Source organism: Hypanus sabinus, chromosome 3, assembly GCF_030144855.1.
Source record: "Hypanus sabinus isolate sHypSab1 chromosome 3, sHypSab1.hap1, whole genome shotgun sequence".
NCBI lineage: Eukaryota > Metazoa > Chordata > Chondrichthyes > Myliobatiformes > Dasyatidae > Hypanus > Hypanus sabinus.
The window spans coordinates 37,733,580-37,747,981 of NC_082708.1; the positions used below are offsets into that span (position 1 = coordinate 37,733,580).

The window sequence follows — 14,402 nt, forward strand, 5'->3', positions numbered from 1 at the left end:
GATTTATGAAGGGAAAATCATGCTTGACTAATCTTCTGGAGTTTTTTCAGGATGTAACTATGAAAATGGAGAAGGGAGAGCCAGTGGATGTAGTGTACCTGGACTTCCAGAAAGCTTTTGATAAAGTCCCACATAGGAGATTAGTGGGCAAAATTAGGGCACATGGTATTGGGGGGAGAGTACTGACATGGATTGAAAATTGGCTGGCTGACATGAAACAATTAGTAGTGATTAACGGGTCCCTTTCGGAATGGCAGGCTGTGACCAGTGGGGTACCGTTCGGTGGGGTAGGTTCGGTGCTGGGACCGCAGCTGTTTACAATATACATTAATGATTTAGATGAAGGGATTAAAAGTAACATTAGCAAATTTGCTGATGACACAAAGCTGGGTGGCAGTGTGAAATGTCAGGAGGATGTTATAAGAATGCAGGGTGACTTGGACAGGTTGGGTGAGTGGGCAAATGTATGGCAGATGCAGCTTAATGTGGATAAATGTGAAGTTATCCACTTTGGTGGCAAGAACAGGAAGGCAGATTATTATCTAAACAGAGTCAAGTTAGGAAAAGGGGAAGTACAATGAGATCTAGGTGTTCTTATACATCAGTCAATGAAAGCAAGCATGCAGGTACAGCAGGCAGTGAAGAAAGCTAATGGCATAATGGCTTTTATAACAAGAGGAATTGAGTATAGGAGTAAAGAGGTCCTTCTGCAGCTGTACAGGGCCCTGGTGAGACCCCACCTGGAGTATTGTGTGCAGTTTTGGTCCCCAGATTTGAGGAAGGACATTCTTGCTATTGAGGGAGTGCAGCGTAGGTTCACAAGGTTAATTCCCGGAAATGCGGGACTGTCAAATGTTGAAAGATTAGAGTGACTGGGCTTGTATACACTGGAATTCAGAAGGACGAGAGGGGATCTGATTGAAACATATAAGATTATTAAGGGATTGGACACACTGGAGGCAGGAAGCATGTTCCCGCTGATGGGTGAGTCCAGAACTAGAGGCCATAGTTTAAGAATAAGGGGTAGGCCATTTAGAACAGAGATGCGGAAAAACTTTTCCACCCAGAGAGTGGTTTATACGTGGAATGTTCTGCCCCAGAAGGCAGTGGAGGCCAAGTCTCTGGATGCATTCAAGAGAGAGTTAGATAGAGCTCTTATAGATAGCGGGGTCAAGGGATATGGGGGGAGGGCAGGAAAGGGGTACTGATTGTGTATGGTCAGCCATGATCACAGTGAATGGTGGTGCTGGCTAGAAGGGCCTATTGGCCTACTCCCGCACCTACTGTCTATTGAAACTACCTATAACAAAAAGGCAACATGGAGAAAAATTGAACAAAGAAAAAGGTGTTCAAAAACAATCAGAAAGTTTTAGTACCACTTGCACGTCGTGAAAATTGTTTTGCGACTGCAGTACATTGCGATACATGGTAATAAAAGTTATAAGTACAGAAAGTACAAAAATATTGGAGAAGTGTACAAGGGTTCACTGACCATTCAGAAATCTGATGGCAGAGCGGAAAAGCCGTTTCTGAAACACTTCGAGTGTGTGTCTTCAAGCTCCTGTACAACCTTCTTGTTGGTAGCACCAAAAAGAGGGCACATCATTGGTGATAGGCTCCCTTAACGATGGATACCACCTTTGAGGGTATCCTTTCGAACTTGGCCTCCACTGCCTTCTGGGGCAGAACATTCCACATATACACCACTCTCTGGGTGGAAAAGTTTTTCCGCATCTCTGTTCTAAATGGCCTAACCCTTATCCTTAAACTGTGGCCTCTAGTTCTGGACTCACCCATCAGCGGGAACATGCTTCCTGCCTCCAGTGTGTCCAATCCCTTAATTATCTTATATGTTTCAATCAGATCCCCTCTCATCCTTCTAAATTCCAAAGGACATCCTTTCGAAGATGTCCTTGAGGGTAGGGGAGGCTAGTGCCCATGATGGAGCGTGCCAAGTTTACAACTTACTGCAGCTTTGTCTTATCAGTTAGAAAGTTCTCCAGTGTACATCTGTAGAAATCTGCAAGCGTCATTGGTAACATACCAATTCTCCTCAAACTCCCAATGAAATATAGCTGTTGTTGTGCCTTACGTGCAATTGCATCAATGCTGGGCCCAGGATAGATCCTCAGAGATGCTGACACCTAGGAACTTGAAACTGTTTGGTGCAATTTCTGAACCAGGCAGCTGCTCAGGATGCTCTCAATACAACCCCTGTAGAATGTGATGAGGAAAGGGGGGGGGGGGGGGGTGGGAGATGGACTTTCCTCAGCCTTTGCAAAAAGTAGAGATGCTGCTGGGCTTTCTTTGCTATGGAACTGGTGTTGAGGGACCAGGTGAGATTCTCCGCCAGTGAACACCAAGAAATTTGGTGTTCTTAATTATCTCTACCGAGGAGCTGTCGATGTCCAGCAGGGAGTGGTTGCTCTGTGCCCTCCTGAAGTCAACAACCATCTGTTTTGTTTTGTTCTGTTCACATTCAGCAACAAGTTGTTGGCTCTGCACCAGTCCACTAGCCGCTGCACCTCCTCTCTGTAAGCTGACTCATCGTTCTTGCTGATGAGACCCACCACGGTTGTTTCTTCGGCGAACTTGATGTAGTTTGAGCTGTGTGTTGCAGCACACAGTTAATTATAACTCAGGGTATGATTGTGTTGAACGCCGAGCAGTAGTCAATAAACAGCAGCCTGCCCCCAAGTATTACTACAATCCAGGTGATCCAAGGCCAAGTGGCAAGCCAATAAGATTGCATCTACTGTAGATCTGTGGTAGTGATAGCCAAAATGCCACCAGAACTAAAAATCATCACATTATAATAAGTTTTTAAACCTTAATTGTTTTGGCAATGTAGAAGTTTCGACTTGGATAACACAGCCAATCAATATGAGGGTTCAGTCTCTTTGACCCTGCTCAGCAAACCAGACAAGCACTGAAAAGCATTGAATGTGATGGAAGTTTCTAATCATCAAGATTCATGATTGTTTAATGTTATTTCCAATACACAAGGAGAACAAATAATTGTTACTTCAGTTGTGAAAATCAATTACAGTATAAATGCACAAGGTAGCTTAAATATATAGATTGATTGCATGTGCATAAAGTGATGCTAGGCAAAGGACAGTGTGTATATAAGATGACTGCCTGGAAATGATAGAAGTAATGATGGTTGAAGAGTGTGAAGGGGTTGGTTACTGGGTGAAGGTGTTAATCAGCTTTACTGCATGGAGAAATAAACTAGGAGTCTGGTGGTCCTTACTTGGATGCTACATAGCCTCCTCCTTGATGGGAGCAAGGAGTCCATGAGCTGTGCTGGTGAGACCCTTCATGATATTATACACACATAATGTATATGTATGTCCCTGATGGCAAGTAAGTTGGTACTGGTGATGCTTTAGGCAGGTCTGACTACCCATTGTTATCTCTTTCACCTCAAGATGGTTGAAGAAGTTTGACAAGAGTTGCCAAATCCTAAGGACTTTCTACAGAGGCACAAATGAGAACACCCTGACTGGCTGCATCACAGCCTGGCACAGGAACTGTACTTCCCTCAATCGCAGGGCTCTGCAGAGTGGTGCGAGGAGCAAAGCACATCTGTAGATGTGAACTTCCCCACTATTCAGGACATTTACAAAGACAGGTGTGTAAAGAGAGCCCAAAATATCATTGGAGACCCGAAACACGCAACCACAAACTGTTCCAGCTGCTACCACCTGGGAAACAGTACCACAGCATTAAAGCCAGGACAGCTTCTTCCACCAGGCCATCAGGCTGATTAATTCATGCTGATACAATTGTTGATATATTCGATGCTATACTGACTGTCCTGTTGCACATACTATTTATTACAAATTACTATAAGTTGCACATTCAGAGACTTAACAAAGATTTTTACTCTTCATGTATAAAGGATGTAATAAAGTCAATTCAATTCAAATCTGTAGAATAGAAACATAGAAAACCTAAAAATATAGGCCCTTTGTCCCACAAAGTTACCCATAGCCATCTATTTTTCTAAGCTCCAGGTGTCTATCCAGGAGTCTCTTAAAAGACCCTATTGTATCTGCCCTGTCATTATATAAAAGAGAACATATCTGATGTGGACAGAATGACGAGAGAGCAGATGTGGACTGTCCAGCTCTCTTCAGGCTCCTCAGAAAGTAGAGGTGTTGGTGAGCTTTCCTGTTTGTGAAGAATGTGTTCTGGGACCATGAGAGGTTGTACAAGATGTGAACTCCTAGTAGCTTGAAACTGCTTGCTGCTTCCATTGCTGTGCTCCTGATGTAAAGGTGTGAGAGTTCTTCTGAACTCAATAACCATCTCCTTCGTCTTGTTGATATTGAAGAAGAGTTTATTTGCCTGGCACCAGGCCTAGAGTTTTTCCTGATCTCCTCTGTATTCATATTACTATTAACATCTTATCCCCACTTAATTTATCCATAGCCATTCATTAGAGTTAAACGTCTTCATTATTGTCACAGCCTTCCTTCTGTAAAGAAAATTAACCTAGTTTTGTTAAAGACAGGCAGATATGAAATATTCTTTAAATAAACCAGCACATAAGTTTGAAAGCAACACACACACAATGCTGGAGGAACTGAGTAGGCCAGGCAGCACCTATAGAAAAGAGTAAATAGTCAAAGTTTTGGGCCAAGATGAAGGAAATACAAGTCAATTAGTCAAACACTTTACACAATCAACTGCCACTTTGTTGGCCATGGCAAATATATCTTTGGAAGAAATCTCCAGCTTTTCTCAAATGCATCAGTTATTTTGTTCATCAATAGATTTTCCCTCTAGTCAAAATGAAAGGGAGATATCCACGTTATCCTTATCCTTATTTTTAATACAGTTTCCTAGATTTTTATCTCATTAGGTAATCTTGAATTATAATTCTGTTCTGGATTACATTTATTGAAGTTAAAAATATTCATTCTTCCTTAGGAAAAACTAGTATAGTTCAGATTACTGTTTAAATATTAAGGAACGGATAACATTTAAAAGAAAAATAAGCAGACTTCACCAGAAGATAATCATTTGAAGATAATTTAGTTTTTAATAACATCATGCTGGAATTTCTCCAGTTTCCACACACCAACTCTTCTTTGGAAGGCAGAATGCTTACCTCATCATTGCCTTTTTCCTCATCAGCAGGAAAAGAGGCCTTGGATCTCAGCCCAAGGCTACGATCCTATTACTCTACACTACAGTATGGTTAACTGTGCAGTGTAGTTAGGAACAGAAGATGTGCCATTCTTTCTTTAGCAAGTCACAGACTTCAGAAGTGAAGCATTTGCTTCACCGATCCAGCAAAACTCTAAATATAGCCTTGACAATAATCTATAAATATTTGATTTACTATGTCCAATGTTGCCAACTGATTCAGGAGTATTATTTTTCTATAATGTAGACAGTTGTTAAATTTTAAATTAAAGAATATTTCAGATTATTGGTACAAAATCCAGTAATCATAACCAAGAATCCATAAATTCAATTTCAAAACATTAATAAAAACTATCAATACTAAAGCTTCTGCTAATTATTTTCAAATGATTACTTTGTCTACAATCAAGGTGAAATCTTGTACGCTCACCTTTACAAATAATAACAGTTGGAGTTAATGATGGAGGAGTTGCTAATGAACTAGTCCAAGACATGTCTGGATCCATCTCAGCTCCAAGGCTTTCTAAAATCTGTTCTGACATGACCTGGTTTAGAAATAAGATTTCAATATTTTCCCTTGAAATACAAAATAAATCAAAGAAAAACTACATTTTTAGAATTCCTTACCTTACTTGCTACCGGAGAACCGAAAAACAAACTTCTATCATCTGCAATTAAACATTTAATGAAGTATGAGCATTTTGTAACTCAGTTAGAATTTTTTTTCTGAACATTGCAGAGTATTCAGTTTTATTTGGTACACTGCCCATGTGAAAAACTGTGTTCTATTTAAGAATGACTAATTTTTTTCCAAAAAAAAAAACTTCAGCTCCAGACTGACAAGGTCATCTGGGAGACTGAAAACCACAGAGATGAGACTTTTACTGAGGTGGTCACACCCAGAGATAGTAGATGGGTAGTTACGAGAAGTAAGGAGAGTAAGCAGTCATGGCCACTCTGTCGCCATGGCCCCCAGTAACAAGTATACTTCTCTGGATACTGCTGGGGGAGGAATGACCCATCAGGGCACAGCAGCAACAACCAGGCCACTGGCAGTGCTGCCAACTCAGTAGGGAAAACATAAAACCTATAGCACAATACAGGCCCTTTGGCCCACAAAGTTGTGCCAAACATGTCCCTACCTTAGAAATTACTAAGCCTACCTATAGCCCTCTAGTTTACAAAGCTCCATGTACCTATCTGAAAGTCTCTTAAAAGACCCTATCGTATCCGCCTCCACCACCGTTGCCGGCAGCCCATTCCACGCACTCACCACTCTCGAGTAAAAAAAAAATTACTTGACATCTCCTCTGTACCTACTCCCCAGCATCTTAAACCTGGTCCTCTTGTGGCAACCATTTCAGCCCTGGGAAAAAGCCTCTGACTATCCAGGAGGAAAGGGTAAAGTCAGACAGAACAATGATAGGAGACTCATTATTTAGGGGGATGAACAGCAGACTCTGTGGCCTCCAAAGACTGTGCTGCCTTCCAGATGCTAGGGTCCAGGATGTCTCAAGAGGGAGGGTGCACATTGGCACCAATGACATAGGTTGAAACGGTGAACTGATCCTATGTAGCGTGTATAGGGAGTTAGGGAAAAGGCTGAAGAACAGGACGTCCAAGGTAGTAATCTCTGGACTACTCCCAGTGCCACATACTAGTCAGGACAGGAATGATTATATAGATGAATGAATGGCTGAGAAAGTGGTGCGGAGACGGGGTTTCTGAATCACTGGGATCTCATCTGGGTTAGGAACGACCTGTGTAAAAAGGACGGGTTACACTTGAAGCCAAGCAGGACTATTATCCTTGCAGGCAGGATGCTGGAGGTATTGGGAAGGGTTTAATCTAAGTTGGCAGTGAGATTGGAACCGAAGTGATAGCACTGTGGATAGCACTGTGGATATACAAGCCAATACAGTCTGCATTAAGAGCAAGGATGGAAACTGCAGTCAGTGGGATGAGGTGAAGTGTAACATGGGGACAAAATCAAAAAGATTGATGAATACAGGACTGAAGGTGTTATATTTGAATGCATGCAGTAAACAGAATAAGGTAGATGATGTTGTAGTGCAGTTAAGAGATCAGCAGATATCACTGAAACTTGACTAATAGAAGATCACAGTTGAGAGTTTACAGGCAGGTAGGCAAAGGATGTGGGGCAACTCTTGGTAAAAATTAAATTTAATCCTTAGAAAGAAGTGACATACTGTAGGATCCTTGTGGGTAGAGGTAGAAACTGCAAGGACAAAAAAAAACAAATCTCCCTTATGGGAGTTATATACAGGCCCTCGATCAGTAGTCCAAATGTGAGAAATAGAAAATGCATGTTATGAGGGCAATGTCACAACAGCCATGGGGGATTTCAATATGGAGGTGCATTGGGAAAAATCAGGTTAGTGCTGGGTCCCAAGAGAGGGCATTTATAAAATGCCTACGGGAAGGCTTTTTAGAGCAGCTTGAGGTCAAGCCCACAAGGGCAAAAGGCAAATCTGGGACCAGATTTAATTAGTAAGTACAAGGTAAAGGAACCCTTAGAAGGCAAAGATCATAATATGATAGAATGCACTCTGCAGTTTGAGAGGGAGAAGATAACGTCCGATGTATCAGTACTAAAAAGAGAATTACAGAGGCACTACAGGGGAGCTGGCCAAAGTTGTTTGGAAGGGGACATTAGCAGGGATGAAAGCAAAGCAGCAATGGCTGGAGTTTCTAAAGTCAATTCAAAAGGAATATTCTTAAGGGAGGTCGAGGCAAAAAGAGAAGTCGAAGAGAGCATAGAAGTAAAAGAGAGGGCATATGATATAGCAAAAACTAGGGGGAAATTACAGGATTGGGAAGCTTTTAAAACCAAACAGAAGGCAACTAAAAAGCCATTAAGGAGAGAAAAAATGAAATACGATTGTAAGCTAAACAATAATATAACACAGGATACTAAAAGCTTTTTCAGGTAAAAGAGAAGCAACAGTAGATAGATATTGGACTGCTGGAAAATGACAATGGGGTGGCAATGAGTGACAAAGAAACATGGACAAACATAACACATATTTTGCATTGGTCTTTACTGTTGAAGACACCAGCAGCATGCCAGAAATTCAAGTGTCGAGGGCAGTAGTGAGTGTAGCTACTATTGCTAAGGAAAAAGTGGGAAGCTGAAAGGTCCGAAGGTAGAAAAATTACCTGGACCAGGTGGACTACACCCCATGTTCTGAAAGAGGTAGCTGAAGAGAATGTGGAGGTATTAGTAAGGATCTTTCAAGAACCACAAGATTCTGGAATGGTTCTAGAGTACTAGAAATTTGCACGTCATTCCACTTTACAAGAAGGAAGGCAGGCAGACAGACAGACAGACAAAAGGAAATTTTAGGCTAGTTTGCCTAACTTCAATGGTTGGGCAGATGCTAGAGTCCATCTTTAATGATGAAGTTTCAGGGTACCTGGAGGCACATAATAGGTCAAATTCAGCATTGTTTCCATTAGGAAAATCTTGCCCAACAAATCTGCTGAAATTCTTTGAGGAATTCAGGATAGACAAAGGATAGTCAGTGGATGTTGTTTAATTGAACTTTCAAAAGGCCTTTGACAAGGTGATAAACATGAGGTTGTTTATTTTTGTAATTTATTTTTCATTGAAGTTCATCATCAAACAAACATTTCCATTAGATGTATTTCAGATATTGTACGTATATATCATATAGTCATATATGCCAGAAATCTCCACATATTTATCTGAGGTATACACTTCTAGAAGAGAGGAAAGAAAGAACAAGCGTAAGGAGAAAACTACAAACTGTATGTACAAGTAGGGAGTGATCTTTTTTTTACAACACGTTCATTGATTTGTGAGAATAAAATCAGGCCTATGAGGTGTTATGTAGTTAAACCATTTTTCCCAGTATGAATCAAATTATTCCAGCTTTTGATTAACAGATGCTGTTATCTTCTTCATTTTGTAAAAGTCCATTGTAATTTCCATCCACGCATTTAAGGTTGGGCCCTGTGATAACCATTTCCTAGTAAGAGTCTTCTTACCAGCCACCAGCAGTATATTATTTAAATATTTATCTATTTTCAACCATTCTTGAGGTCTATACCCAAAATATATGGTCTTACTTTCTTAGGGTATTTCACATTTAAAGATGACTTGTAGGGCATTGTGTATCCCACTCCAATAGTCTTTGATAATGGGGCATTCTCAGAAAATATGACAATGGTTTGCAATTTGATTTCCACAATTTCTCCAGCAATCAGGGAGGTTACTATCATAAATGATTTCTGATAGGGTGTAATAAAATATCTTCAAGTTTTTCCATCCAAACTCCTTCCATTTCTGTGAACTGGTACACTCCATTGATATCTCCATATTGTTGTCCGTTCTTCCTCAGATATAATTATCCCTCCTTCCTTCTCTCATTTTGTTTTAATGTATGAAGTCGAATGAGTTTTATGATTTGACAACCCCTTATACACGCTTGAAATGATTCTACTACTGCTATCTGAATTATATGCTTTTCTAAGTAGCTCTGTCAAACACGCTCTTGCCTTGGTTACATTTTTAACTGTCCTAACAACATATTGTCCCATCTGTAAATACCGATAAAGGTCTTGTTTTTCTAATAAGTGTTTCTCTTCTAAGCATTTCAAAACTGAACAGTGTTCCTTATTTATTATATTGCAAAGAACTGTTATACCTTTAGCTGTCCAGTCCTTAAATCTATCATCCCATTCATTTGGCGTAAAATCTGAGTCATATGCACACCATTTAAGAATTGCAATATCTCCCTCTGGTTTATACAAGTTTTCCATATTTTAAGAATCCATTTTACACATAGGTTATCAATAGTATTATGTATCTTTGTAGGTTGTTGACAGCCAAAATTGCCTGTATGGGGATGGGAAGTATCCGCTCCTCAATGTTTTTCCATTGAACATCATATGATAGGTTGCACCAACATATCACAGCTCTCAACTGTGCTGCAAAATAATAATCTCTAGGAGAAGGTAGGCCCCATCCCCCTTTTTCCTTGGCTAATTGCAAAGTTTTGAGACAAACTCTTGGCCTTTTACCCTGCCAAATATATGTTGATAAAATGTTGTTCCATTCATTGAATTGATTTTGATTAATCTCTATTGGTAGGGTCTGAAAGAGATACAATAGTCTGGACAGTATATTCATTTTTAAAAATTCAATTCTTGAACTGAGACTGAAAAAGGGAATTAGGTTCCATCTTGTTATATCTTCCTTAATTTTTTCATATATAGGCTGATAATTGCATTCTGATAATTTTGCCAAATCTTTTGGTGGCACTGCTTCTATTCACATCACCAATTTCGGATGAAGGAATTCCCTATAACTCAGATCCTTAAGTCTCAGCAGAATCTGTGTAAATTTGATGGCTTTGTGATTAAGTTTGCTGATGATACAAAGATGTGTTGAGGAGCAGGTAGTGTTGAGGAAGCAGGGAGACTGCATATTAGGAGAATGGGCAAAAAAGTGGTAAATGGAATACAGTGTCATGAAGTGTATGTCATGCAATTTGTTAAAAGGAATTAATTTCTAAACAGGTGGAGAAACTAAAATATTCATAGGTGCAAAGACACCTGGGCAGCAGAATTCCCTAAAGGTTAACTTACAGTTTGAGACATGGTAAAGAAATCAAATACAATGTTAGCACTCATTTCAAGATGAATAGAATACAAGAGGATGGATGTAATGCAGAGGCTTTAAAAGGGATTTGGTTATGTCGCATTTGGAGTATTGAGAGTAGTTTTGGGCCCCTTATCTAAGAATAGATGCACTGGAGAGGGTTCAGAGGAGATTCATGAGAAGGATGCAATAGTGCAATGATGCCACGAATGAAAGGCTTAATGTATGAGCAGCATTTGATGGCCCTCTAATTGCTGGAGATTTGAAGAATGGTGGGTGTGGGCGGGGGAAGGGAGAAATCTCATTGAAACTTATTGAATACTGATGTGGAGAGGATGTTTCCAATAATGGGTGAGTACAGGATCAGAGGACACAGCCTGAGAATTCAGAAGTCCATTTAGAAGAGAGTTAAAGAGAAATTTCTTTATCCAGAGGGTGCTGAATCTGTGGAATTTATTGCTACTGATGGCTGCGGAGGCCAAGTCATTGATCACATTTAAAGCGGAGGTTGAGAAGTTCTTGATTAGTCAGGGCATCAAAGGTTAATGGGGAGAAGGCAGGAGAATAAATCAGCCAAAATGGAATGGCAGACCAGATTTCATGGGCTGAGTGTCTTAATTCTACTCTTTGTCTCCTAGACAAGAAAGATCTTTATTGTACCTCACCTTTAGTTGAAATGACAGACTTAAATAGTTTTAAATATTTGATAGACTTGATAGTTTTAAATGAATGTCCTAGTCACTTACCTTGAGTGACATGGATATGCTGTGGAGTCCTGCAAGTACTGTTCAATACGGCAGGGCTAGAATGATTTTAAAAAGATAATTAATCTCAGTAGACACTACTACTATTATTACTGTAACCCATTTATAGGATTCACATAACTTCAGTGTCATCATTTTCTTGTAGTAGCAATTAAAAAAAAAATAACATGCAAATATATCCAAAGGTTTGCTGGAATCAAGCCAATAAATCAAGTGGACTCAAATGAAATCGACACTAAATGGTCACTGAGGTACAGTTGTACACCTGCTCGTTAAAGCAAATATCTAATCAGCCAATTGCGGCAGCAACTTCATGCCTAAAAAGCATGCAGAAATGTTCCAAAGGTTCAGATATTGCTCAGACCTATCAGAACTGAGAAGACATGTGATCCAAGTAACTGACTGTGGAATGATTGTATGTGCTAGATAGGGTGGTTTGAACAGCTCAGAAACTGATCTTCTGGAATTTTTAAGCACAACAGTCTCTGGAGTGCACAGAGAATGGTGCAAAAGAGGTCTTGTTAATGAGAGAGGTCAATGGCCAGACTGGTAAAAGCTGATAGGAAGGTGACAGTAACTCAAATAACCATGCATTATAACAAAGGTTTGCAGAAGAGCATATCTGAACGCACATGTCAAATCTTGCAGTGAATGGGCTTCAGAAGAACATGAATATATATACTCAGTGGCCACTTATTAAGTGCAGGAGGCACCTAATAATATTGCCAGAGTACATACACCTGAGAATCATACTTATATTGACAGTATAACTGGAGAAACACAGAAACTCAACCATGAATTTAGAACTCTTGGACAATGAAGTTGCATGAAATAAGTGCAAATTCTTTTCATAGTGCACCTCTTTATCTCAGTCAAAACCTACAGAATACACAAGCACTCATGAAAGCCTCAATAGAAGGAATGGTCTGAAGAAACAATCTGGAAATAAATTCGGACTCATCCATATTACTTTGTAGACTTGCAGAGAAGGAATGACCACAATTTATGTACAGTCGGCCCTCCTTAACCGCGGATTCCATATACGCAGATTCAACCAACCGCGGATCGGGAAAACCCGGAAGTTCTCTCTCCAGCACTCGTTGTTTGAACATGTACAGACTATTTTTTCTTGTCATTATTACCTAAACAATACAGTATAACAACTATTTACAAAGTATTATAAGTAATCTAGAAATGACTTAAAAGTACAGGCAGTCCCCGGGTAGTGAATGAGTTCCGTTCCTGAGTCCGCCTTTAAGTTGGATTTGAAGTCGGAACAGGTACATCCAGTATTATTTAGTGTCAGTTAGTCCAATGTTTTTCTTAGTATATAGTACATATTTTACCTTTCTATGCATGTAAAACACATAAGAAACATACGTATTTCAATAATTTAACCACTGCGTTGCTTAATAATAATTGTAGCTTTCATCAGGGCAGGGCCTTTCATATGTTCCATTAAAATTGTTCCGATCGTTGACCGATTGTAGCCTAACGCTTTTCCAATGACTGATGGCGTTTCACCTTTTTCCGATCGCTTTATTACTTCCACCTTATTTTCAATCGCGATCGTGATAACTTTTGTGAACAGAAACATTGCGGATTCAGAGCTGCAACACCAGGTCCTAATGTCCACCTCACGGAGACACATTAAATAAAGTCTGGGGTTCCGCTGGGTCCTAAAGACCACCACACTGATACATGTTAAATAAGGGACCTGAGCATCTGCGAATTTTGGTATCCGCGGGGCGTCCCAGAACCAATTCCCCATGGATAAGGAGGGCCGACTGTACTGTATTTGTCATATCAGCTTTTATTGTTCAAACTTGCAAACTTTAGTATGTTACTTTTTCCTGAACAACATGCAACTTTAGAAACATAGAACATAGAAAACCTACAACACAATACAGGCCCTTTGGCCCACAAAGCTGTGCCAAACCTTAGAAATTACTATGGGTTACCCATAGCCCTCTATTTTTCTAAGCTCCATGTACCTGTCCAGGAGTCTCTTAAAAGATCCTATCATATCCGCCTCCACCACCGTCGCCAGCAGCCCATTCCATGCACTCACCACTCTGTGTAAAAGAAAACTTACCCTGACATCTCCTCTGTACCTACTTCCAAGCAACTTAAAACTGTGCCCTCTCGTGCTAGCCATTTCAGCCCTGGGAAAAAGCCTCTGACTATCCACACGATCAATGCCTCTCATCATCCTATACACCTCTTATCAGGTCACTTCTCATCCTCCATCACTCCAAGGAGAAAAGGCTGAGTTCGCTCAACCTATTCTCATAAGATATGCTCCCCAATCCAAGCAACATCCTTGTAAATTTCCTCTGCACCCTTTCTATGGTTTCCACATCCTTCCTATTGTAAGGCGACCAGAACTGAGCATAGTACACCAAGTGGGGTCTGACCAGGGTCCTATATAGCTGCAACATTACCTCTTGGCTCTTAAACTCAGTCCCACAATTGATGAAGGCCAATGCACTGCAAGTCTTCTTAACCACACAGTCAACCTGTGCAGCAACTTTGAGTGTCCTATGGACTTGGTCCCCTAGATCCCTCTGATCCTCCACACTGCCAAGAGTCTCATCATTAATACTATATTCTTCCATTATATTTGACCTACCAAAATGAACCACTTCACACTTATCTGGATTGAACTCCATCTGCCACTTCTCAGCCCAGTTTTGCATCCTATCAATGTCCCGCTGTAACCTCTGACAGCCCTCCACACTATCCACAACACCTCCAACCTTTTTGTCATCAGCAAACTTACTAAACCACCCCTCCTCTTCCTCATCTAGGTCATTTATAAAAATCACAAA

At 40.3% G+C, this 14,402-nt stretch overlaps 1 protein-coding gene across 1 annotated transcript in view; it reads right to left on the minus strand.

Annotated features, from left to right (window-relative positions):
- Positions 1–14,402, minus strand: part of brca2 (BRCA2 DNA repair associated) — a 110,548-nt gene that overhangs the window by 77,423 nt on the left and 18,723 nt on the right. Inside the window, exons 6-8 of the mRNA XM_059964110.1 lie at positions 11,554–11,609; positions 5,788–5,828; positions 5,591–5,705 (exon numbers count right to left, since the gene is read on the minus strand). Of these exons, the coding sequence (XP_059820093.1) occupies positions 5,591–5,705; positions 5,788–5,828; positions 11,554–11,609 (212 nt within the window). The remainder of the gene's footprint in view (positions 1–5,590; positions 5,706–5,787; positions 5,829–11,553; positions 11,610–14,402) is intronic.